This window comes from Pristiophorus japonicus, chromosome 17, assembly GCF_044704955.1.
Source record: "Pristiophorus japonicus isolate sPriJap1 chromosome 17, sPriJap1.hap1, whole genome shotgun sequence".
In the NCBI taxonomy this organism is placed as follows: domain Eukaryota; kingdom Metazoa; phylum Chordata; class Chondrichthyes; family Pristiophoridae; genus Pristiophorus; species Pristiophorus japonicus.
This window is the reverse complement of record NC_091993.1, coordinates 8,062,925-8,089,356: the sequence shown is the minus strand read 5'-3', so window position 1 is coordinate 8,089,356 and position 26,432 is coordinate 8,062,925. Positions and strand designations below refer to the sequence as shown.

Here is a 26,432-nt window from a genome sequence, read left to right as displayed (position 1 = left end):
TGCCTGATTTTTTCATCCATTCATTTAAATGGACTTGCGATCAGGCAGATTCCAGTATCGGCAAGCGATTTTCCCCACCAGATCCATCCCACCCCTCAGGCAATTGTAATGGCTGGAGGATAAAGATGAAAATCCACCCCAAATATCCAAGTTCAAACGTGAAGAGCAGTCTTCAGGAGTAAAACAGAGGAAAAGGAAACTGACAAGAGGCAAGCAACTTCAGAAACACAATAAATAACTCTTCCTGCTACTACTCGAATATGAAGGTGTTTCCAACTTGCAATAATCCACCATTTGTAATCAATGGCAGCTTAAATACTGTAACAAGCATTTTGGTCATCAGACATCAGCCATAAGTACTTAATTGTCTGTAAAGTGCTTTAAGCCATCCGATGGTTGTGAAAGGCGCGATATAAATGTATGTATTTATGTCAGTCAGTCTTTCTTTCTACAAAGTGTAATGGGTTTAATCAGTAACAAAATTTTCCATCACTACTAAATTCCGGCCTGACTAGAAGTGTTAATATTTCTACAAAGGAAAGATGAAATACTGTCTTCTCAACAAAAGATAATATGGACATGGAAACGGGTGGGAAATGCGACATCTGGGCTAAGGGCTATACTGGGTAGCAGACAAACAAATCCTAAAAGTTACTCTTTTGACACAAAACAATTGATTTACAGTCAAGACAATGGGCTAGATTTTCACCAGCCTAACGCACTTTAATGCAAGTTTTTTTTGCGTTAAAAGTGCTTTTTTGTCGTTAAAACAAACTTCACAAAATTACCAGAAGTTGAGAATGGCAGTTTCGAAATATCGCCGAAAAGCGGATCACCAAGGTGCAACGTGGAAAAAAAAAACCACACCGCCTAAATTTGCCCATTGGACAAACCCGTTCTTGGGTGAAAAAACAACGCATAAGAAAAATAGACGTTGCAGCCTCAGAGATGTCGGTAAGTAGGAAGACCTGCAAAAAAGGTAAGTTTAAGTATTTACTTTTTAATTCTTTTGCTGCGATTACTTAGTTAAGGGACTTGGAAATGTTTTGTGATTTTTTTTTTATTTTTGCAACTTTTTGTATCTGTGTTTTCTCCCCACTCAGGGCCTGTATTTTTGCTGTTGATAAGCCTCGGGCTAAAGTTGGCAAGATCGCGGTTTCCACCGCGAATCCTCGTGCAACTTAACTTTTTAATGTCAGGCATATTTTGTGGCCAAATTTAACCCGTTAAAAAATGGCGAAATTTTTATTCTTATTTCTTCACAAAAATGACTTTATTTATCAAATAATGACAGGCTGGGGAATTTCCAATCCAATGGGTCCAGAAAATTGCAAAAATATGAACACTTACAACTCGCAGCTAAATCTGCTGGAAACTAAAATGAAGCATCTAAAAAAATATCAAAATATCAAAAAACTTTCATGGCATAATTATTTTTGAGGGTTTGCCCAATTCAATACATTTTCTTCCTCTAAAATTGTTTACCTTTCTTCCAAGTCCAATCTCTCTTGCGAAAATCACAACAATTTGAATTAGTTCACAAAGCTTGAAGTCATATGTCTGGAAAAAACTTTGTAGAACCTTCTCTCATTGAGCACTGTAGAAAATAGAATATAGGTGTCAACCTCTCACCTCTGAGTCAGAAGGTCGGGGATTCAAGTCTCACTCCAGGGACTTGAGAGCACATAATCTAGGCTGACACTCAATACAGTACTGAGGGATCTGCTGCACTTTCGGAGGTGCCACCTTTGGAATGAGACGCTAAAATGAGGCCCCGTCTGCCCTCTCCAGTGGACATAAAAGTTTCCATGAAGAAGAATAGGGGAGTTCTCCCCAGTGTACTGGCCAATATTTATCCCTCAACCAGCATCATTAAAAAAAAATTATCCGGTCAATATGTTATAGCTGTTTGTGGGATCTTGTGGTGCACAAATTGGATGCCACATTTCCTGCAGTACAACAGTGATTATACTTCAAAAAGTACTTGGTTGGCTGTCAAGTGCTTATGAGCATCCTGAGGTCATGAAAGGTGCTATATAAATGTAAGTTCTTTCTTGTTTTTTAATAGGCAATTATCCTATGGAAGAAATGGAATTGATGGCCTTAATGGCCTTTTCCTAATTTCATTTTCTTAACTGAACTCTGAAAATTAGGTTACAGTTGCCCAGTTCACATGGTAGAACGACAAACACTTAACGAATATTTAAAGTTTGACATCTGGAAGTTGCTGTGAACAATGTTATCATTTAAACACTTAACACATTCCTATTGTATTCCACAGTCCGCAATTTTAAAGGCATAAACCCATTTATTTTTAAATGAGTAAATGCCTCCATTAAAACAGTAGAGACACGAATTTGAATGTTCAGCATGCATATATTTATATGATAGCCTTATTCACTGTTATAAGAAATAGGAGCAGGAGTAGGCCATACAAGCCTGCTCCGCCATTCAATAAGATCAGGGCTGATCTTCGACCTCAACTGCACTTTCCTGCCAGACTCCTATATCCTTCAAGAAAATATCTAAGTGTAATGGTACAATGTTCCATTTAGTCTGATAGTCGTTAGTATTTGACAATACTGAAGATCTTTGTAAACTCTAAATATATTAATGACTATTTGTTCACAACCGTGACTGAAGAATCTGAAAACAATTAAATCCTTGATTTTTATTGTACTATAAAAAATAAAAAATAAATTGGAGAGCAACAATTACATTTGAAATGTAAACATAGCCAATATTCAAATCCCGTTTTTTCAGTTTACTCAAAGAATCTGCCAATACAAATATCTGGGGTGGACATGTCCTAAAATAATAAAGCAGGTAAAATATATATTTTTTTAAGTCTTTTGATCTTGTTCTTAATAAAAATGAGAGGGGTGTGAATGGCTCTGCACAAATCAATTGTTTCTTCCATCACAGCTGTGAAGTAGGGCCACTTGCAAGTACAATATTTATATGTTTTGTTTTGATTCCCTGGAAGCATTTATGGTTGAAGAACAGAGGACTTCCCTATTCTTTGCTTTGAATTAGGACCAAGCACTTGCAGGTTAGGTTCTGCCTAGTTTGTATGGAAAGTAAACCTCCATCTTATCTTCCCCAACAAAGTGCCTTATTCTCAACCTCAGTATAGCATCAGTGTGAATTTTCCCATCAGTCATCCTCCGGATCAGATTGCCAGTATAATTATATGGACTGAGGGCACTTTTATTTTGCTTGCTCACACCTATAGGAGCTAGTTTGATAGTGACAAAATCATTTCACACAGCACGCTTACTAGAGAAAACTTAAATTCTTTCAAAAATAAAATCAGAAAATTCTATTAACACTCACTAGGTCAGGTAGCACCTGCAAAGAGAGAAACAGAGAACGTTTCAGGTCGATGACCTTTCATCAGAACTCGAGGATGTTAGAGAGGAACGGCTATTAAGCAAGTACAGAACCAGGGAAAAGAGGACCAAGGAAAGAACGAGAACGGTCTGTGATAGTTTGCAGGGCGAGAGTGATTAAATTACATTGAAACATTAATTCTGCTTCTCTCTCTCCACAGATGCCGCCTGTCTAGCATTTTCTGTCTCCATTTCAGATTTCCTGCATCCGCAGTATTTTACAGAGGATTGCATGGATTAAACAGCACAGAAACAGGCCATTCGACCCAACCAGTCCTATATTAAGTTTAATTCATCAATCTGGCCTCGATTTTAAGCCAAGTTCCAGAAGTAAACTTAATGTGCTCTTTATTCCATTACATGAACATTTACCAAAACCATGGGCATTCCCCATTAATAATTTCATTGTATGCTACAATATGATGTTTACATTAATTATCATTTTATTTCATTTTTTTTCAGGCACTTGCTTCAGCTAGCAAACTGACAATTCCAAAATGTCTCATCATAGCATCAAACGTTCTAACCTTTCGAGGTGCATGCTGGTTCCCATTCTGTTATTTGCTGCCTTACATATTGCTAGAGTAGGTGTGTACAGCAACCACCATCACTGGATAGTGACCCAGGAATAGAATAACTGGTCGATTTCCCCTTTCCTAAGAATACTGAAGCCAATTGTATCATCCCTACTGCTACTCCGGTTTAAAATCGACGATTGTAGCGTAGACCAGGAATCAAACTGGGGTCCTTGCTGCCTGTGTGCACATTTACTTGCTGAACTAATGCTTATTATTTTTAGTTAAACATATACTCTACCAATGTGTGCTCTACCAATCGCATGAGTCACCACCTTCAGGAAAGAAGGGCTGAGCGAGGTCAGGAATCAACAGGAAATTTGAGTCAGGAGATAAATTCTTATGTGGAAGGGGGCATTATAACATGCAAGGATTTATCATAATTTTAATTCAAAAACCCTAGTTTGTATAAATATAAACCTGCGATGCAAAAAGAGAAAAATGACACCTAATGTTATTAAAATAGACATCGACATTTTTAGACCAACATACGGCAAGGGTAGAATAAATTGCCTCGAGGCCCTCATTGAAATCTCTTTCAGCATTTATGCAGATTACAGCTGTGAACCAACAGATGTTTGCGCTGTGCACTTTATGAAGTTATCCCATTGAAGCTGCTTGAACACAAAACAAAATGCTGATGAAATTTCAAAAGGAACCTGATTAGGCTCCCTGCTGGTGATAACAACTATTAACTTCGTTAATCAGGCTACTGTAATTAGAATGTCTAAGGGAGAGTGGTGAGGGGAGTTGACTAAGTTATGTGCAAATGCAGAGTATTCTGAAGGGATAAATATTGTTCAAATATGATAGAAGTCAAAACCATGTCCAAAAATCACCTGCCTCCTTAAGAATCATGAACCTTACTCAAGATCTGTTGAATACAAATTTGCTGAAAACCTCCTCGGGAGTCTGAGGTCTAGTATTATTTCCTTCAGACAATTGACTCTACAAAAGGGTGCATAATGATCTTTGCAGACTCATGAATACAAACCTGTATATAGACCCAAAGAATAAAGTGTGAAATAATATGCTGAAGCAGGAGTAGGTTGCAACCAAGAACAAAAATGTGGTATTATACTGGAGGTTTGATTTCCTCATGGGATGTAAATATCAGAGAATGAATAATGGAAGTCAGTTTCACATCTTAGAGTCAAATTTTTAAAAAGTTTTAAAAATCTAAATACTGAGCAAATACTTTCACAGTTGTAATCTGCTTAGTTGCTGCTTACAGTGACCCAACAGCACCAATAAAATATACTAAAACTTTTTTAAAGAAAATTATGCAGCGTGTCAATCTGCATCTTTGGAGAGAGGAGTCAAGTCAACGTTTCAAGTAGGGCCCTTCTTCAGAATTCAAAACTGACAGATAAGCAGGCATTTTACTAGAATTAGAAGAAAAAGTGAAAGGGAACTCTTAACTTTGCATCCAACTTCTCTAATGTACCAATATCTTCATGTCAGCAAGCCCAGAATAATGCAGAAGAACATCCAACAATTCAATTGCTAGTATCACAGGTTCAATGTCAGTTTTGGAGCACAAAGGTATTTGGCACACATACGGTAGCTGAGATAACAGGAAGCGCTGACCAGGATGTGTGCACTGAACAGACAAGGATGTTTCCAGAGTGCGTTGAGTCCAGCAGAGATAGAGCAATAGTGTCTGGCTATTCATGGTTTGGGGTGGGATGGGGTGGAGTGTATAAGTTGTGATGTACAAGGTATCACAATTGTGTGGGACAGGCTCAATGGACCAGATGGTCTTTACCTGTCCGTCATAATTCGTATGTTCGTTCATTCGTACTGTTACTGTCCTACATTTTAAGAACATAAGAATTAGGAACAGCAGGAGGCCATCTAGCCCCTCGAGCCATTCAAAAAGATCATGGCTGATCTGGCCGTGGACTCAGCTCCACTTACCCGCCCGCTCCCCATAACCCTTAATTCCCTTATTGGTTAAAAATCTATCTATCTGTGACTTGAATACATTCAATGAGCTAGCCTCAACTGCTTCCTTGGGCAGAGAGTTCCACAGATTCACAACCCTCTGAGTGAAGAAATTCCTTCTCAACTCGGTTTTAAATTGGCTCCCCCCGTATTTTGAGGCTGTGCCCCCTAGTTCTAGTCTCCCCGACCAGTGGAAACAACCTCTCTGCCTCTATCTTGTCTATCCTTTTCATTATTTTGAATGTTTCTATAAGATCACCCCTCATCCTTCTGAACTCCAACGAGTAAAGATCCAGTCTACTCAATCTATCATCATAAGGTAACCCCCTCATCTCCGGAATCAGCCTAGTGAATCGTCTCTGTACCTCCTCCAAGGCTAGTATATCCTTCCATAAGTAAGGTGACCAAAACTGCACGCAGTACTCCAGGTCCGGCCTCACCAATACCCTGTACAGTTGCAGCAGGACCTCCCTGCTTTTGTACTTCATCCCTCTCGCAATGAAGGCCAACATTCCATTCACCTTCCTGATTACCTGCTGCACCTGCAAACTAACTTTTTCGGATTCATGCACAAGAACCCCCAGGTCCCTCTGCACCGCAGCATGTTGTAATTTCTCCCCATTCAAATAATATTCCCTTTTACTGGTTTTTTTTCCCAAGGTGGATGACCTCACATTTTCCGACATTGTATTCCAACTGCCAAACCTTAGCCCATTCGCTTAACCTATCTAAATCTCTTTGCAGCCACTCAGTGTCCTCTACACAATCCACTTTCCCACTAGTCTTTGTGCCATCTGCAAATTTCGTTACACTACACTCTGTCCCCTCTTCCAGGTCATCTATGTATATTATAAACAGTTGTGGTCCCAGCACCGAACCCTGTGGCACACCACTAACCACCGATTTCCAACCCGAAAAGGACCCATTTATCCCGACTCTCTGCTTTCTGTTAGACAGCCAATTCTCGATCCATGCTAATACGTACCTTTATCTTCTGTAGTAACCTTTTGTGTGGCACCTTATCGAATGCCTTTTGGAAATCTAAATACACCACATCCATCGGTACACCTCTATCCACCATGCTCGTTATATCCTCAAAGAATTCCAGTAAATTAGTTAAATATAATTTTGCCTTCATGAATCCATGTTGCGTCTGCTTGATTGCACTATTCCTATCTAGATGTCCCGCTATTACTTCCTTAATGATAGCTTCAAGCATTTTCCCCACTACAGATGTTAAACTAACCGGCCTATAGTTACCTGCCTTTTGTCTGCCCCCTTTTTTAAACAGAGGCGTTACATTATCACCAGAGTTTATAGGCTTGCATCACAAAAAAAAATGACCAGCCAGATTACTATGCCACCCTATAGTAAATGTTTTAAAGTACAAATACGCTGGAGCACACAAATTACACTCATAAGTTATTTACTTTCTTGCAGTTTGCACACTGTGATTTCTGATGGAATGCCATTAACCAATCATTTCTGCACTCACGTCACCACATTCTTCACAAGCATTCACTCAGAGAGTGGTTAACTTGTGGAATTCTCTACCGCAGAAAGTTGTTGAGGTCAGTTCGTTAGATATATTCAAAAGGGAGTTAGATATGACCCTTACAGCCAAAGGGATCAAGGGGTATGGAGGAAAAGCAGGAAAGGGATACTGAGGTTGAATGATCAGCCATGATCTTATTGAATGGCGGTGCAGGCTCGAAGGGCCGAATGGCTTGCTCCTGCACCTAATTTCTATGTTTCTAAGCATCCCCATGACAGAGCTAATCTCAGTGCAGCTCTTCATTAACCATGCGCAATGGAAGATTTCCGAATACATTAAAAAAATTGCACAATGGAGCACATTTCACGTTTGTCACATCACACTTCCCATGTCACACTTTGGTTTTCACACCTTTTGATTGACTGAAATTTAGAAAAGACAAATTCATAACTATAATAACTCATGGAATTTACCAAGCCTGAAATCCAACCAATCAAGTAACATGTCAAAATCCTTTGAGCTACTGTTATTTCCCTTCAGTAACTGACGTTTTTGATGCCGGAATCTTGAGCATGAATAATTACCAGAATATCCCAGAATATGAGTTATTTTGTCAGTGTGAATGGAAGCATGCCTTCCCTCATGCCGAAAGGTATTCTAATTACTTTTTTTCCACTGAATGAGAAAATAAGCTGGAGAATGAATTTGGGGAGTTTGTTCAGGCAACAATGAAGACTTAAACAGTTATTAAATTGACTTCAGAGAGAAAACTTAGCTCAGGGAAAAACAGAAAAAGAGACAAAAAGTGAGTAATGACTGCACTTTTGAGAAATCCTAAATTGTTGCTTACAGAATTGTATCTTTTTCAGTACAAATTTTAAATGAATTTAAACATCATGTGGTCCTCAAGATATGCATCCATGCACCCAAAACATAAACAGTATTGGAGTTAATTTATTTGTCCAAATGATTTGAAAACAATCTGGAAGATGAATTTGGGATTCTTCTTGGGAGTGAAAGTTTTGCATCAAAACTGTGTTCAATATTTTTTAAACTTCAGAGTCTTGTTCGGAGTGTTCTAAGACAAAGGTGCATGGTTCATAGCAGGAGGCCAATTTGTGCACTCTCATTGCCAATATCGGCTAACTTAGCACAAGCCAGGTATTAAATCTTGACCTTTCTGGTCTGTTTGACTCTATGCCACACCATGCATTTCACTAAGCCACAGACCAATCATCGGGGTAAGAGTCCTTCACAATTCTCTCCACCCCAGAAAATTGTTACAATAACTCAATGAGTTTACTTCTCATCTGAGATATTCTCACTATCTTTTTTCTTGTATGACTAAGTTGTCTATAATTACCTTATTTCCTTTCTATAATGCTTTCCTTACTTGTTCAAATAATTGCAGATTACCTTTAATTACTTAAAAAAATATTTACTATGATCCAATGTGCCATAATTGGTGGGAGTTACAAAAGTGGTTGAATTTTGAGCTTTTTAATTTAGTTTATATTCACCTGGATAGGGGAGTCAACAATTCAGTTAAGGGATTAACATGGAGACAGGGCTTCCCTCTTGACTCAGTGGATAAACTTTCATCTCTAGGTTCCACATGACCCCTACACAGTCTCTGATTTGTCCGATGAGCAGAAATTTCCTCCAACTAAATGTTGGGAAGACTGAAGCCACTGCCTTTGGTCCCCGCCACAAACTCCGTTTCCTGACCACCGTTTCCATCCCTCGCAACTATCTGAAGCGGTGCCAGACCGTTTTCAAATTTGGAGTTGTGTTTGGCCCAGAGTGGAGCTTCCGACCACATATCTGCTCCATCACCAAGATTGCTTGCTTCCACCTCTGTGACACTGCCCGATTCCGACCTTGCCTCAGCTCATCTGCTGCAGAAACTCTCATCCATGCCTTTGTTACCTCTAGATTTGACTACTCTAATGCTCTCCTGGTCCAACAACACCTCTATTTTAAAATCCTCAGCCTTGTTTTCAAATCCCTCCATGGCCTTGCCCCTCCCTATCTCTGTAATCTCTGCCAGCCCTACGAGCCTTTCAGATCTCTGTGTTCTTCCAATTCTGCCCTCTTGCACAATCTCAATTTTAATCGCTCCACCATTGGCGGCCGTGCTTTCAGCTGCCTTGGCCGTAAGCTCTGGAATCCCGACCCTAAACCTCTCCGCCTCTCGCTCCTCCTTTAAGATGCACCTTAAAACCGACCTCTTTGACCAAGCTTTTGGTCATCTGTCCTTATATCTGCTTCTGTGGCTTGGTGTCAAAAACATTTTTATTGATAACACTCCTTAAGCCCCTTGGGACGTTTTGCTACATTAAAGGCACTATATCAAGGCAATTAGTTGTTGTTGTTAGAGGCACTGTTGTGGTACTGAGCAATACAAAACAGAGCAGCTGCATGTTTAGCCTCCATTGTTTGCTAATCACAGCAACAAGGGCACTTTTAATTAACCCCACTAATCCTGGAGTAGGGCAAAAGAAAAAGAAAAATCAGCCATTTCTGTTGCTGCTTGCTAACCGATGATACCTGCTGAAAAGTATTTGGTTACAGATTATGTTCATTGTGATGTCACTTTAGTTGATTAGCCTCTCAACATTCATTATCTCGGCTCATATGGAGAACAATCATTTGAGTGAGGAACTGGAGAGCTGTCTGAACAGTACCACAATATAAGTGTGTTTCTTAGTTTAACTCCCTCAAAAGGTCCATATCTTGTCATAGAATTACTTTTTCCTAATTTATTTTAGAATAGATCAGTAGGAGTCACAACAAACACAACATAGGAAAGAAAGAAAAACAGGACTTTGCCATACCAAAATTATCTCCGGATTACTTGTAAGGTTTACTCAACGCACACTAAATGAAATAATTTTGTTACCATAACATTACATAAAATGGTAGACTTTTATTGGAAAATATATCACAAATAACAATGGGAGGAAAGTAAAGTGGTGCGAAAAAGAGGTTTTATGGAGGTAAAGCAAATTTGTTTCCTTAGTGTTACAATAATAATGCCTGTAAGTATACATACATGTTATCTTCTCTTTCAGAAGTATGATTACAGGATCCGTCAGGCTCCACCTCCATTTGCAGATTGTCCTGGGAAACGCAGCTGCAGTTAGAACAGCATTGACTATAGCATGTGCTAATCTCTTGGTCACTGGGCTGCCCTTGGGAATTCTGCTGGGAGCTGTACACAGTAGAGCAGGATTCACAATCACTCTCCACAGTAGAGTCATGTACAACGTCACTCTCACTTCCTTCAGAGTAACTTGGCTGGGAATTGGCATGACTGGGGGTTGTAGCTGGGTGTTGCCTGTTTTCCACTGATCCACTGCAGAAATCACAAATAAATCTTCCACATCATATTTGACACAACTTATTCTGCAAATATTTTGCCTCCCTATACACAAACTTTTCTTTTCATGCAAAGCGCAGTAGAACAAATAAACAAAATAATATGACGTCATTTCGCACTAGTTCTGAAGACCACAATGTTTTCATCATAACTTTAGTATGGAGAAGATAATGAAGACCAAATTAGACAGGCAAATTAGATGTTCATCATTTACAATCAGGTTACTGAAAAGTTGAGAATTTAATCTTTCTTGATGAGCAGTTTGATAATATACTTTAATATAAAGTGGGCATTGCAAAATATATAGTACACCTTCTAATTAGTGCAGTCTCAGAAAGCCATACAAGATATTTTAAAAAGGATGTTTACAGATGCTTTGTTACTGAAGAAGTGGTAAACAACTTGTGGGGTTGTGGTAAGACATTTAACAAGACAAAATTAAACATCTAATTATAAAGCTTTATTATAAAATTAAATTTGACACACCAGGTCAAAAGCATCTTGAATTACTATTTTCCTTTCAAATACCACAATACCGAACTGAAGTGAGAAAGCATATAATACACAGCCCAATTTTTTTAATGAAAGCACTCTGCTTCAAGTACAGTTCTCTGCAGCAGATATTCCCAAAAGCAGCCCATAATAAACTGGTCAATAAATCACTATGGTGCAGACTAGCAGAATCCAGTCTTAATCCCGACTCTGTTCATAGGTAATTTATTTCAACCCATCCACTCCTTGCCTCCAACATTCTTGTTTTTGTGTCTCTAATCCTCCCCTTGCATGTCCAAATCCCCTTCCAAACAATGAAATCTTGCCTCCTGTTCAGGAATTTTTATGCTTAAATGATCCTAGCAACTAACTGTGCCGTCAAAGCAGTGTGAAATGAAAAGAAGGAACCTTGTAAGTTACAAGAGATAGCTTTGCAAGAGACCTAGAGAAGTGATTACTGGAGGGCCAAAAAAAAGCAATCAATGTTTCTGTTCAATAAACTTGCATTTAGCAGTTCCAAAAATGGATTTACAGGGGATATGTGCGGAGATAAGGTTGGCTTGGTTGGCTAGGTTCGATAAACAGAATTGTAACTTCAGCCGGCAGAATGGCAGGTGAGACGGAACCACAAAGTAGTAGTTACTGTAACAACGTATAAAGATTCCACTTTGAAATTTGTTTAAAGCCCTGACATGCTCTTTGAATGGTCTTGCTGTCAATAACAAAAGTGTAGAGTTTCTAATTTGAGCATTCTTAACACTGGCAATTGAAGGGTCAGGGCTCACAAACAGCAAGTCTTGGGGTGTTTCAGAAGGAAAGGATTTATCATTTTCACTCCAGAGCCAAAATAAAGAGACGAATGGCTTGCTGTGATTGACAGGGATTGTGACCAATCAGGAAGAGCTGTTGCATTTACAAAAGAAATGAACAAAGTGTTAGAAACTAAGGATGCCTAAAAATGTATAAAACTGATATGGATGCTGTGTTTTAAAGCATTGTTTTGAACTGGAAATGAGGTGTCTCCTTAGAATGATAGGGAATGCTTAGAAATGCTAATTATCTGTGGTTTTCAAGTTAAAGCTTCAGTTTGCTTATGTATCTTTAAGACAATTTGTATGGAAAGACTTAGAATGGAAGGAAATTTGTAGGAATTAATGTAAACACAGGCAGTTTGCTATGTCGTAAAGAAGTTGACGACTGGTTGAGGTGAGAAAGCTCTGGTTTGGCTTCATAAGTTCAAAGGATAGAGGACTAGGCTTTGTATTGATTGTACCCGAGAGAATAGGGACAGAAGGAGAAGAAAGGAATTCCACAAAAGCGTCTTCAAGAAGGTATAAACGATGACATGTGACCAAAATCGTAAGACAACTTTCGGCGGGTTCTTGAAACAAGAATCGAGACAGAGAACACGATACGGTATTGGATAACAAGTTTTTAGGGGAACCTCTATAGGTCAAACAATCTTGTCAATATTCCAGTTCAGACACATCCCTAAACATAGGTTAAAAGTGACCTCCCGGAAGCTTGTACTCACAGATGGAAGAGAAAGAGAGGGAGAATGAGTAAAAAAAGTGTGAGTGTGTGAAGGAAGTCCTCGATGAAAGGAACAACAGAATTGCTCACGTGTGTCAACTGTCTGTCCGATCGGATCAATTTCAACTATTGTTACGGTCTTATGTTTTTACTGTATATATATATATTCCGTCCTAAACGCCGATTAAACACAATATATCCACCATATTGGTTTGCACGCAAACATGATTATGGTTATCACTGGTCACTTTAAATAAAGAGGCAATTTTTAACAAAACTCCAACCCAATAATTTAAGCTCCAGCCAAAAGTAACGATAATACCAATGACAACACAACTTGAATTCTATAGCGCCATTATTGTAGTAAAATGTTCCAAAACCAGCTCACAAGAGCGTAATCAGGCAAAAACTGATACCAAGCCAAGGAAGGAGATATTGGGTGGAGGGGGGGTGGTGACTAAAAACTTGGTCAGAGTTTCGTTTTAAAGGAGGATTTTAAAAGGAGGTGGAGTGCTTTAGGGAGGGAATGCCAGAGCTTAGAGTCTAAATGGGCGAAGGCATGGTCATCAATGATAGAGCGAAAGGTGTGGAGGATACGCAAGAGTTGGAAGAACGCAGAGTTCTTGGAGGGTTGTAAGGCTGGAGGAGTTTACAGAGATCGGGAGGGGCAAGGACGTGGAGGGATTTGAACATGAAGATGAGAATTGTAAATTTGAGGTGTTGGTGGTCTGGGAGCTAACGAGTAAGCACAGGGATGATGGGTGAGCGAGACTTGGTGTAAGTTAGGATATGAGCATCAGAGTTTTAGACAAGCTCAAGTGTGGAGGATGGAAGGCCAATCAGTTTCACTTTGGAACAGAATTTTTTTTTCAAAAGGGGGCGTGTCCGGCCACTTACGCCTGATTTCAAAGTTTCGTGAGTGAAAACTTACTCCAAACTAACTTAGAATGGAGTACGCTTTTTGTACACTTGAAAAAACCTTGTCTACACATTAAAAAATCAGACGCAGGTTACAAATTAAGCGTCGGGAACGAGGTGGGGGGGTGGGGGGAAGGGAAGTCATTAAATTCTACAATAAATCCTTAGTTATACTTATACAAATATTATACAAATAAATCCAACCTGAATAAAAATATATAAGCAAAGAAAAGATTAAATAAACCATGTTCCTACCTGTGTGAAAGTTATTGAGGCAGGCCTTTCAGGAAGCGGTTTGCCGTCGGGACCGAAGGCTGAACGGGCCGGGCCCGAGATTTCGGGCAGTGCCCATCCCCAGCACCAGATTTACAGGTAGGTGGCGTTGAGTCGGGTCGGGGAGGGAGGGAGGGAGGTTCGGGTCGGCGGTGGGGGGGGGGGGGAAAGAGGGAGGGAGGGGGAGATGGAGAGGGAGAGGAAGAGGGAGAGGGAGAGAGGGAGGGAGGTCAGGTCGGGGAGGTCGGGAGGTCGGGGAGGGGGGGGGAGGAGGTCGGGGAGGGGAGGTCGGGGAGGTGGAGGTCAGGTCGGATCCAGTCCGGGGGCGGGGGTGGGAGTAGAGTCGGGTGGGAGCGGGAGCGGGAGCGGGAGCGGCAGTCAGGTCGAGTCCGGTCCGGAGGGGGGGGGGGGGGAAGCGGGAGCGGGAGTGGGAGTCGGGAGGAAGCAGGAGCTGGCCATGGAAGGAGCCTTATCCACGCAGCCCCAGTGAGGCCATTCGGCCAGGGCTAAGGGCTGCGTGCTTCGGGCCCCTCCCACACAGTTTTGGGCGCCTGGAGCTACTGCACTTGCGCGCCCACTGTAGCGCGCATGTGCAGAGGTCCTGGCACTGTTTTCGGCGCAGGGACCTGGCTCCGTCCCCTACAGCTCCTGCTGCGCTGCGCCGAGGGCCAGAGGTCCTGCAGGGAGGTGGAGAATACGGAGGTTTTTTTAGGCGCACTTTGTGGCGTGAATAACGGGCGTCCAGGTCAGGACTGCGCCGTTCTAGGCGCGGCTCGAAACTTGGGCCCATAGTTACTGCCGATGCCAAGCGCTCGTAAATGTCAGGCTACAGTTCAATTTGCAAACTTCCCCAGCAAGAACAAATAATCCGTAATCAGCCTCATATCAGTAAGTAATGTAACAAATCTACATAATTGATCCTAGTACTCTTGGCAACCACACCACACACACAAACACGGTTGACAGCTATGTTGTCCATTAAGTACATCACAGCTTAATTCCTTACACTTGAATTCCAATTCATAATAATCCAAATACCTTAGATAACCATCACTTTACGATAAAGAATTAAAACAACAAATCTATTACAACTGATGCAGGTCAAATCTGAAGCACTTGTATACAGCAGATAAAGCAACAAGGGAAAAATAATTCCTTAAACATAGTTTAACACATAGCCAGCTCTCCAAATATGTCTAAAAGACAGCGGGCCCAAATTTGATCAAAGGCAAGTTCCGCTCATTTACCGTTGAAAAGACTTCTAAGATCCTGATGGTACTTTGGGCGGAAGTTTGGTGAAAAAAATGGGAAAAACACCCGGCGGAAAAAATGGGTGTTACACGACGATTCTGGTCGGCAAATGAAATCCTCGACAAAGTAACGCCGATGCTGGAATCGGGCCCAGGGAGGGGGAATGCAAAAAAAAAAATGTTCAACAAATAAAAAAACAAAACATGACAAAAACTTCAAAAGGACCCTTTCAAACAAAATCGCTGCAAAAGAATGAAAGAAAAACATCGCTAACTTTTTCTTGCAGGTCTTCATACCTACTGTCCAGGTAATACTCGCTTCCACGCTCTGTCTTTTCTCCTGCAGGAGCGGAGGACCGCTCGGATGAATCTCGGGCGGGAGCGGGCAGGAGGACCTTTTGGAGGACCAGTAATTATTGAAGTACTGAGGGAATGCTGCATTGTCGGAGATGCTGGGCCCGAATTTGATTACCCTACTGCCGGCGCACGCCAACGGATGCTCCCCAGCGGCCCTTTCAAACCGCCGGCATAAGGGCCTCACACCAATCTCGCACATAGGGGAGAGCGCCGGAAAAATGGGGGGACCGCCGAGAAAACTCGGTGGCAGCCGGCAGTAGGGTAATCAAATTCGGGCCCAGCATCTCCGACAATGCCGCATTCCCTCAGTACTTCAATAATTAGCAAATACTTCACAAATTAAAAGAGCCAAATAAAACAGGTGCAATTAATTGCGACAGGAGTGCCATTGTCTGGAATAAGAACTTCCTATACACTACAAAAATTCCAACGGTAAATTTTTCCTTAAACCTGCATTGATTTATACCCAAAAAGAATTATTCAACCTAAGTTGCAAATAGTAAAATATTAGAAGCTGCAACTAACATTTGCTAAAGTTCATCTTGTGTGATTTTGTACTTTTAAGTCAAAAGAGAAACTTATAGAATATGGATTCTTAAAATGAGTTACCTTATTAGCAATGGTAAAATTAAAATGCTGCACACATACCAGCCACAAGAATTTCATTCTAGAGTGATGGAAATTGTACAGCATCTGACGGCTATGTAATTTTCTAACTAGCAACAGTGGTAGAGATTGTTTTTAATTGTCCCCCATCCAGCCTGCCAGCAATCTGTATTGTGCACACAACCTGCGGCACAGCCCTTTTCCCTCTTCCTACATCCCTGAGGACAGGCACATATCGGTCATTGGGCAGAGGAGCATTAGCCATGAAGACTCCTGCTCTGCAGAGAGTCTTATTTTTAAATATTTTTTTTAAAAGCTGCTTAGCAGACAGTGACGTTATTCAAAGCAAAAGGCCACTACGATACAGCAAGCTCAGACAATAAAGACAATCAAATCTCCCATTTCTGCTGCTGAATGAAACATTTGTATTTAGTGCGGAAGCAGAATGTGTTCACTATGAACTACTAAGAAAAAGATCTTAAATGGGAAGGAAAAGTACAATAAATATTTTTGCTTTAAAGTACACCCCATTAGCCCAGTGGAATAAAAAGTTGCAATTTTTTTTTAAGGAGGGGAAGTTGCAACTTGTTAAAAGTACTGTTCATCCTTTGTTCCCAGGAGCATGATCTCCTTGGAGCGGACCATTCTGGATCACTATCCAGGTCAATCTGAAGCCAAGACTATTTTGCAATCAATGGAGTTGTTCAAAGTCACATGGGGTCCCTTCCATTCTGTGACATTATCAGAGTAAAGAGGGTGCATGGAGGTTCTACACACAAGCCTCCTTTCAATGAGATTTTTTTTTAAATCAATCTTTTAAAATCATTGATTATGTTGCATTACTGTGCACAATTTTTTTTTAAATTGCTTTGAAGATGTACAAAAGGTTCAGCTAACTCACCCATTAGTTAATTCTAACGAAGGTTTGCTTTCCAGTGAATGGTGTTGACTGGATAATCGGCTGCAACTTGAGCACGACTCGAAATCACTTTTGCTGTCAAAAGGAGAGTCTGTGCCATCTTGTTTTCTGTTAATAAAAATACTTATTTAAAACAGCACACAACTATTGAATTTCCATCAGATCAATATGATGGTACAAAACTCAAGTACACTAAAATACCAGATCTGGACATCCACTAAAATACAGCTGATTGACAGATGGAGTACGTCAATAAATATTGCCAATAATTAGTCACTAGTTTAAAACAAGTTCAATTTAATGGCCTTGGGCAAAAGAGGACAGCCGTTAAAAGGTTTATGCGACTCAGCGATTTAGACAATGATCGTTCTGGGGATTAATCCTGCCTGAACAGATGTAACAAACTGACACTTTTATTCCAACATTTTATTGATAATTTTCATAATAGTCAAACTAAAGCTGAGACAATAGCATCCAAAATAACGAGAGAAAATTAAATCAGGCTTGGCTGTGATGCTCTTATGGAAAATACAGAGAACGGTGACCAAAAAGGTACCCAGTCTTAGCAACAAAGAAAACGCATTTATATAGCACCTTTCACAACCTCAGGATGTTGCAAAGCACATTTTTTAATTCGGTCTGGGATGTGGGCATCGCTGGCAAGGCCAGCATTTATTGCCCACCCCTAAATCACAGCCAATTAAGTACTTTATGATGTGCAGTCACTGATGTAATGTAGGATAACACGGCAGCCAAGATGCGCACAGCAAGATCCCACAAACAGCAATCAGATAAATGACCAGATAATCTGTTTTATTGATATTGATTGAGGGATAAATGTTGGCGAGGATACCGGTAGAATTGTCTGAAGATTCTTAGTTAAGAGGTTGGCCCCAGGAGAACATAATAAATGAGAAAGCTTTGTTTACAATGAGGTCTATATTTAACATTGTTGCATCCATTGTATGGGCCTAAAATGGGTGCACCAATAACCAATTTAGCAGTGTAGAGGCCTACGCCAATCTGCATGGGTGTTTAGGCCACTGCTAAGTTGGTCCAGGCTTTTTGCTTAAGACAGCCCTCGTGGTGCGTGCGACCCTACATATTGTGCTTTGTGCAAGCTCTGAATGGCATTCTTGTACGGTAGCATAGTGATCACTGGACCAGCAATCCAGAAGCCTGAACGAATGATCCATTCATGAGTTCAAATCCCACCATGGCAGCTGGGGAATTTAAATACAGTTAATTAAATAAATCTGGAATAAAAAGCTAGTACCTGTCTCGGTAATGGTGACCATGAAACTATCGGATTGTTATAAAAATCCATCTGGTTCACTAATGTCCTTTAGGGAAGGAAATCTGCCATCCTAGTCTGGCCTATATGTGACTCCAGACCCACAGCAATGTGGTTAATGTCATGTATCCTACATGGCTACTGTTGGTACTATTACAAGGTGTGCCACTAGTGGGCACAGCTGTGGGAGACTTGTAGGTTACCTGTACAGGTATGCCTGGCCTAGTATAAAAGGCAGGCCACCAGGTGTGATCCTCACAAATAAAGGACTAAGGTCACTACAGTTCAAGTACAACACATTGTCTCGTGGAGTCATTATTAGAGCATCTAAAGACACAACAATTGGTGACGAGATTACAAACTTTCACGTGAAAATGGCTACCCTTGGAATGTTGCAGCAGGAATCACAGGGCTCACCAGTGCCACTTTAAAGACTATGTATGCAAAGGCTGCAGCACAAAGGGCCAACTCCAGCGAATGTGTAAGAGAAATATGAGATGAAGAGTCTGCAGATGGCCAGGAATCCAGCACGGATTATGAAACGATAGCAGAGAGGCAGCTCAGCCCCGCGACGAGGTATATATCATGTTTACCTGCACCACCGAGTGCTCCCCACTGAAGATGGAAGTCGAGATAGGTGGCGTTCCAGTCTTCGTGGAAGTGGACACGGGGCCGAGCCAGTCGGTAATGAATCAAGAAGCCTTTGAGAGGCTATGGGACAATCAAGCTGAACGACCTACATTGCTCCCGGTTCAGGCAAAGCTGCGCACCTACACTGATGAAATTATCCCAGTCATTGGGAGTGCGAATGTAAAGGTACTCCATGATGGCGCGGTGCACAAGTTACCTTTGTGGATTGTTGCAGGTGATGGACCAACGCTGCTCGGCAGAAGGTGGATGGAGAAGATCTATTGGAAATGGGAAGACTTCACCCCTCCAGCGATCGACGCCCTCTGCGCTCAGAGTCACAGCAAGCCCTCACTTGAGGGTGGACCCGGCCCCAGAGAGCAGACCAGCACAGCACCCGAGGCACAGACCGATCAGCACGACTGCGTGGAGATGATCCAGCTGATACGATCCGAATGCACCTTCCAGGCTCCAGTGGCAGGACTCCGGAGGAAGAAAGCCGGATCCAGAGGCGACTTCCCAGCTTCAGTGGCAGAACCCGAGGAGAAGAGGATCACCGCAGTCGACATCGTGGATGGAGGAAAGATGGCGTCCAAACCACGAAGTGAGGCGCTGAAGGAAAAGATGGCCATGGCCAGACCACGAGGTGCAGCGCTGACGGAGCAACACGTGGCACCAAACGGAGAGGAGGATTGGGGTAAAGTAAGCAAGGCTCTCTTAAAGGAGGCTTGCACCCACCACAATTAAAGGGACAGTTCCACACACTCAAGCAATGTAATAGAAACTATAAGTTAGAGACAAAATGTGGAACTGACGATCAGAGTTGTGTACGTGTAACAAGCAAGGAAAAGTCGCGATGTAAAATGTGTAATTGATGATCTGAATTGTGTACATGCAACCAGCGAGGAAAAGTCGCGCGATCGCGATCAGAACTACAGAGTATCCATCATAAGTAATGTAAAGTTGTGCGATGTAAGATTTCAACTGCACGCAACGAATGCAGCGGGCAGACACCCATCAGGAGCACACAGGTCCAACGAGCTCCCCAATGCTGTAGCCTGCATCCCGGGGACCAGAGTCATGCACCATGGAATGGGGCCACAAGCAGCCAACACACACAAGCTGCAGAGCAAGCGACCTTAGCAGGGCAATGGCATCGGTATCGATACCCTGCCCCTGATCGGCTCCACCTCTCAGGCACTCAATGGCACCAACCGCCACGAGCCTGAAAGAGCAGACTGCGCTAAGACGCAGTCCCCAGACCCCATCGCCACCAAGGCCATACCCGGAAATGAAGGGTCACCCGCTACAGTCCCCCCAAAGGGGATCGGGACCAGTCAGGATCCCAAACCAAACAATGCCCAGGCCAGCGAGTCAGCAGTTCCCTGTGTGCTGCTAGGCGACAGCTCCTCAGGAAGCAACAGCGACCCAGGGCACAAGGAAAGGACAGGGAGGTCACAGGCATCTGTGAACCGGCCCAACGCTAGGAACCACGGCAACAGCCCCAAGAACAGGCAACTCGAGCCAACCGGGTTCCCACTGCCAGCACTGGGCACCGCGCCACCACCAGGCTGCAGGGACACCATCCAGCAGTTCTGGAACTAGTTTGTCCTTACGCACCGGTCACCCCATCGATAATGTATCTCACCAGTCTAACGTACTTGTCTCACAACGGAACCACAAAGGTAATGCAACATTGCATTCATATACATTCAAGGTCAGAAAAACAATGAGCCTCCGGCATAATCTATATGTGGGGGGGGGGGGGGGGGGGTGGGGGAGCATGGAGTGGTCAGGGACGCACACAAACAGCAAACACCAGCACTCTACTGCACCAACCACTCACCAAGGGTCAATCAGATAGAGTCCAGATAGAGCTAAACGCAGAGTATAATCAATGCAGAGGTGATTTGCACGAAAGGCTTAGGGGAGAGTGATGTCATGTATCCTACATGGCTACTGTTGGTACTATCACAAGGTGTGCCACCAGAGGGCACAGCTGTGGGAGACTTGTAGGTTACCTGTACAGGTGTGCCTGGCCTAGTATAAAAGGCAGGCCCACCAGGTATGATCCTCACTCTGAAGTTAACAAATAAAGGACTAAGATCACTACAGCTCAAGTACAACACACTGCCTCGTGGAGTCATTATTAGAGCATCTAAGGACACAACAGTTAACTCATAACTGCCCCCTGAAATGGCCTAGCAAGTCGCTCAGTTGTACCAAACCGCGACAAAAAATAATAATAAAATTGGACCGACCATCCAGCACTGACCTCAACACCTGCTACAGACATGGCAACGGCACACCCATCCCAGTCAACCCTGCAAAGTCCTTCTCACCAACATCTCGGGAATTATGCCAAAATTGGGAGAACTGTCCCACAGACTAGTCAAGCAACAGCCTGACATAGTCAGACTGATCAGATTAATGCTCTGTAGTCCAGCCACATCCAGTCGTGAATGGCGATGGACCAACAAACAACAGAGGAGGAGGCTCCATGAACATCCCCATCCTCATGATGGCAGAGCCCAGCACACGAGTGCAAAAGACAAGGCTGAAACCTTTACACGCATCTTCAGCCAGAAGTGCCGAGTGGATGATCCATATCGGCCTCCTCCTGAGGTCCCCACCATCACAGAAGCCAGTCTTCAGCTAATTTGATTTCACTTTACGTGATATCAAGAAATGGCTGAGCGCACTGGATACAGCAAAGGCTATGGGCCCTGACAACATCCCGACTGTTGTGCTGAAGACGTGCTCCAGAATTAGCCATGCCTCGAGCCAAGCTGTTTCCAGTATAGCTACAACACTGGCATCTATCTGACAATGTGGAAAACTGCCCATCCACAAAAAGGAGGACCAATCCAATCCGGCCAATTACTGCTCCATCAGTCTACTCTCAATCATCAGCAAAGAGATGGAAGGTGTCGTCAACAGTGCTATCAAGCGGCACTTACTCACCAATAACCTGCTCACCGATGCCCAGTTTGGGTTGTGCCAGGAGCACTCAGCTCCAGACCTCATTACAGCCTTGCTCCACACATGGCCAAAGAGCTGAATTCCAGAGGTGAGATGAGAGCGACTGCCCTTGATATCATACCTAACACAAAGTGAGATGGTTGTGGTAGTTGGTGGCCAATCATCACAGCCCCAGGACATCGCTGCAAGAGTTCCTCAGGCCAGTGTCCTAGGCCCAACCATCTTCAGCTACTTCATCAATGACCTTCCCTCCATCATAAGGTCAGAAGTGGGGATGTTCGCTGATGACTGTACAGTGTTCAACGCCATTCGCAACTCCTCAGACAATAAAGCAGTCCATGCCCGCATGCAGCAAGACCTGGACGACATTCAGGTTTGGGCTGATAAGTGGCAAGTAGCATTTGCACCACACAGGCAATGACTACCTCCAACAAGCGAGTGTCTAACCACTGCCTCTTGACATTCAATGGCATTACCATCGCCGAATCCCCCACCATCAACATCCTGGGTGTTACCATTTACCAGAAACTTAACTGGACCAGCCACATAAATACTATAGCAACAGGTCAGAGGCTGGGTATTCTGCGGCGAGTGTCTCATCTCCTGACTCCCCAAAGCCTTTCCACCATCTACAAGGCATAAGTCAGGAGTGTGATGGAATACTCTCCACTTGCCTGGATGAGTGCAGCTCCAACACTCAAGAAGCTCGACACCATCCAGGACAAAGCAGCCCGCTTGATTGGCCCCCCGTCCACCACCTTCAACATTCACTCCCTCCTTCACCGACATGCCTTGACTGCAGCGTGCACCATCTACAAGATGCACTGTAACAACTCGCCAAGGCTTCTTCGACAGCGCCTTTCAAACCCGCGACCTCTACCACCTAAAAGGACAAGGACAGCAGGTGCATGGGAACACCACCACCTCCACGTTCCCCTCCAAGTCACACACCATCTTGACTTGGAAGTATATCGGCCGTTCCTTCATCATCGCTGGCTCAAAATCCTGGAACTCCCTCCCAAACAGCACTGTGGGAGCACCTTCACCACACGGACTGCAGCGGTTCAAGGCGGCGGCTCAACACCATCTCAACGGCAATTAGTGATGGCCAATAAATGCTTGCCTTGCCAGCGACGCCCACATCCCATGAACCAATTTGTTTTTAAAAAGCAGCCTAACCAGCAGCTTGTAACCCAGCCTCCTCCCCTTCCCAGCCTCATCTCTGGGCCTCGGCCCCGACAGACAAACTGCAGCAGGTTGTCTCGCTGGTGCCCGCTGCTCACTTGATCTATCCCAATGATGCCAAAGACAAATTTGGTTTGAAATACATTGCATACATTTTCATACTTGCACCCTTTAATCACATCTTTAACTTTAAAGTTCGTGTATTCAAATAGTTGAAACTTCCCCTTTAAATTTCTTTGGTTACCGGTCTCCTTTAAGGGAGCCTTCAAATCCAATTGGCTGCTCGGTGTCACGTGATACTCCTCCATGTTCACTCGTGGCATGGCGGAGGCCATTTTGATTACAGGTTCTGCTGCTTGTGGTGCTGCAGCCATTTTCTGGTCTTGCTGCAGGTAGGCTGTGGTGCTCTTTTCTTCCACAGGTTCGATCCTGGATGTTGGGAATCCATTTCTATCGTCGATGTTCACCTCTTGGAGTGCTGCTCCAGCCCGGAAAGTGGAGTTTATCTCCTCGGTCTCGGAGATTTTGCCGGGGTGCTGTGGGCAGTCGAGCTGGACAGTGGAACCTCCGGATGCTGCAATGGATCCATGATTGAGGTCGATTGCCGGAGCCCGAAGGCCTGGGAGCAGCTTCGCTTGGACAGGATGCCGTTGTGGTCGATTGGCGGGATTCATCCAAAGTTCTTCAAAGGTCGCTTGGCTCATCACAGACTGGCTCGCCCCTGTGTCGCTCTCCATAGAAACTGGGACCCCATCGACGTCTAATTTCATCGTCCACGGAGAACTTTCAGTGGAGCAGGTATGAGTTCCATACTCTTCTTCCAGGGGTTCAGCAACTTCACCTTCCTCTGTGTCGGAGCCCCGGTGATCAGCCAACTCATAAGAGACACGGTGAGTACAGCTTTCTCTGCACATCCTTTGAAGGTGCCTTTTCTCTTTGCATGCATAGTCTTTGTAGCGGCACTGGTGGGCCCTGTGGTTTCCTCCACAGTGCTAGGATGGGGCTAGCCTGTTTGTCCCATGTTGCGGATTCAGGGTTGCGGGACTCATGGCAGTGTTTCTGCCCTTAGAATTATCAATGAGGTGCACTGCTCTCGTTGGTTTAGAGTCCTGGCCCAGTATTCGCCTGGAGTCGCTGGCCGAAACCATGTAAGCCTGGCTCACTTGAATTGCTTTCTGCAGGGTGACCGTGATGTCAGCCGAGAGCAATTTGTGTAGGAGGCCTTCGTGGCCGATTCCGATAACAAATATGTCCCTTAGTGCTTCATTAAGGTTTTCGCCAAAATCACACGGTGCAGCTAGTCTTCTGAAGTGTTCAGCATACTTGGCACATTCTTGGCCCTCAGGTTGCCGGTAAGTGTAGAACCGGTGCCTGGCTGTGAGGATGCTTTCTTTCGGTTTTAGTTGTTCCTGTATGATTGTTACAAGTTGCTCATAGCTCTTAGTGGTTGTCTTCTCCGGGGCTAGTAAGTCCCTGATGAAACCGTAGATGGTGGGCCCACAACTGCTAAGCAGGGTGGCCCTGCGTTTGTTCGGTAGTGTAGCCAGTGTGTCCCCATCCAGGTCGTTGACTATAAAGAAGTGTTTCAATCTTTCCACAAAAGCGTCCCAATCTTCCCCCTCTGTAAATTGCTGAAAGTTGCTGAGGTTAGACATGTTGAGCATATAGATCGCGACCTCGTATTCCCGTCGCCAGTTGTAGCATATGTAGGCACCTTTAGTAATGACTCCACGAGGCAGGGTATGATACTTAAACTGTGCAGACCTGTAGTACTTTATTTGCAGCTCCTGAGTGAGGACAACAAGCTGTGTGTTCCTTTTTATACTGGGTTACCTGCAGTGTGCAGGTAACCCTTAGGTCTCCAGCAGCAGCACCCTCTGGTGTACAGGCAAGGTGTGTACAGTGTAAGGGTACATTCAGTGTTGCATAACAGTGTTATTAGACATCGCACAGTAAACAGGCATGCATACACAACAGACACGGGGGCAAGTCAGTCCATAATGAGTAAAACGGCCTTCGGGGAAAGAAGGCACACAGGCCCAAGCTCAGCCCCATTCACACCAAACTAAGGACTTATACAAAGGAACTAATCACTAATTGGCAGTGCTGAAGTCAAAGTCTCCTATGATGGAGCAGTACACGAACTCCTGCTGTGGATTGTGCCAGGGGATGGCCTCACATTGTTTGGCAGAAGCTGGCTGGGGAAAATCCGCTGGAACTGACCCGACATCCGAGCGCTCTCGTCCGTCGACGACACCGCATGTACCCAGGTTCTAAGCAAATTCCCTTCGTTATTTGAGCCAGGCATTGGAAGCTTCTCGGGGGCGAAAGTGCAGATCCATTTGGTTCCCGGTACGCGACCCATCCACCACAAGGCTCGGGCGGTACCGTACATGATGCGTGAAAAAGTGGAAATCGAGCTGGACAGGCTGCAACGTGAAGGCATCGTCGTGCCGGTGGAATTCAACGACTGGGCCAGTCCGATTGTTCCGGTACTCAAGGAGGATGGTACGGTTAGAATTTGCAGGGACTATAAAGTAACGGTTACCCGTTTTTCGCTGCAGGACCAATACCAGCTACCCAAGGCAGATGACCTATTCGCGACCCTAGCTGGGGGGGAAGATGTTCACCAAGCTGGACCTGACCTCGATTTACATGACGCAGGAGCTGGAAGAATCTTCGAAAGGCCTCACCCGTATCAACACGCACAAAGCTCTGTTTATCTATAACCGGTGCCCGTTAGGGATTCGGTCGGCTGCAGCGATCTTCCAGTGGAACATGGAGAGCCTGCTAAAGTCGGTTCCTTGCACAGTGGCCTTCCAGGATGACATATTGGTTACAACTCTTTTTGGGAGACATATTGGTTACAGGTCAGGACACCACGGAGCACCTGAAGAATCTGGAGGAGGTTCTTAGTCGGTTGGATCGCGTGGGGCTCAGGTTGAAACGTTCGGTGTGTTTTCCTGGCACAGGACGTCGAATTCTTAGGAAGGAGAATCGCAGCAGACGGCATCAGACCCACCGACGCCAAGACGGAGGCCATCAAGAACGTGCCGCGACCACAGAATGTGACGGAGCTCCGGTCGTTCTTGGGACTCCTTAACCACTTCAGTAATTTCCTACCTGGGTTAAGCACCCTGCTAGAACTCCTGCGTGCGCTACTGCGCAAGGGAGACGACTGGGTATGGGGGAATTCACAAGAGGC

The 26,432-nt window shown here is 43.9% G+C and overlaps 1 protein-coding gene across 1 annotated transcript in view; it reads right to left on the bottom strand.

Annotated features, from left to right (window-relative positions):
• The window catches only part of LOC139227523 (protein unc-13 homolog C-like), an 801,204-nt gene that overhangs the window by 614,974 nt on the left and 159,798 nt on the right, over positions 1-26,432 (bottom strand). The window contains exons 9-10 of the mRNA XM_070858323.1: positions 17,122-17,247; positions 10,465-10,767 (exon numbers count right to left, since the gene is read on the bottom strand). Of these exons, the coding sequence (XP_070714424.1) occupies positions 10,465-10,767; positions 17,122-17,247 (429 nt within the window). The remainder of the gene's footprint in view (positions 1-10,464; positions 10,768-17,121; positions 17,248-26,432) is intronic.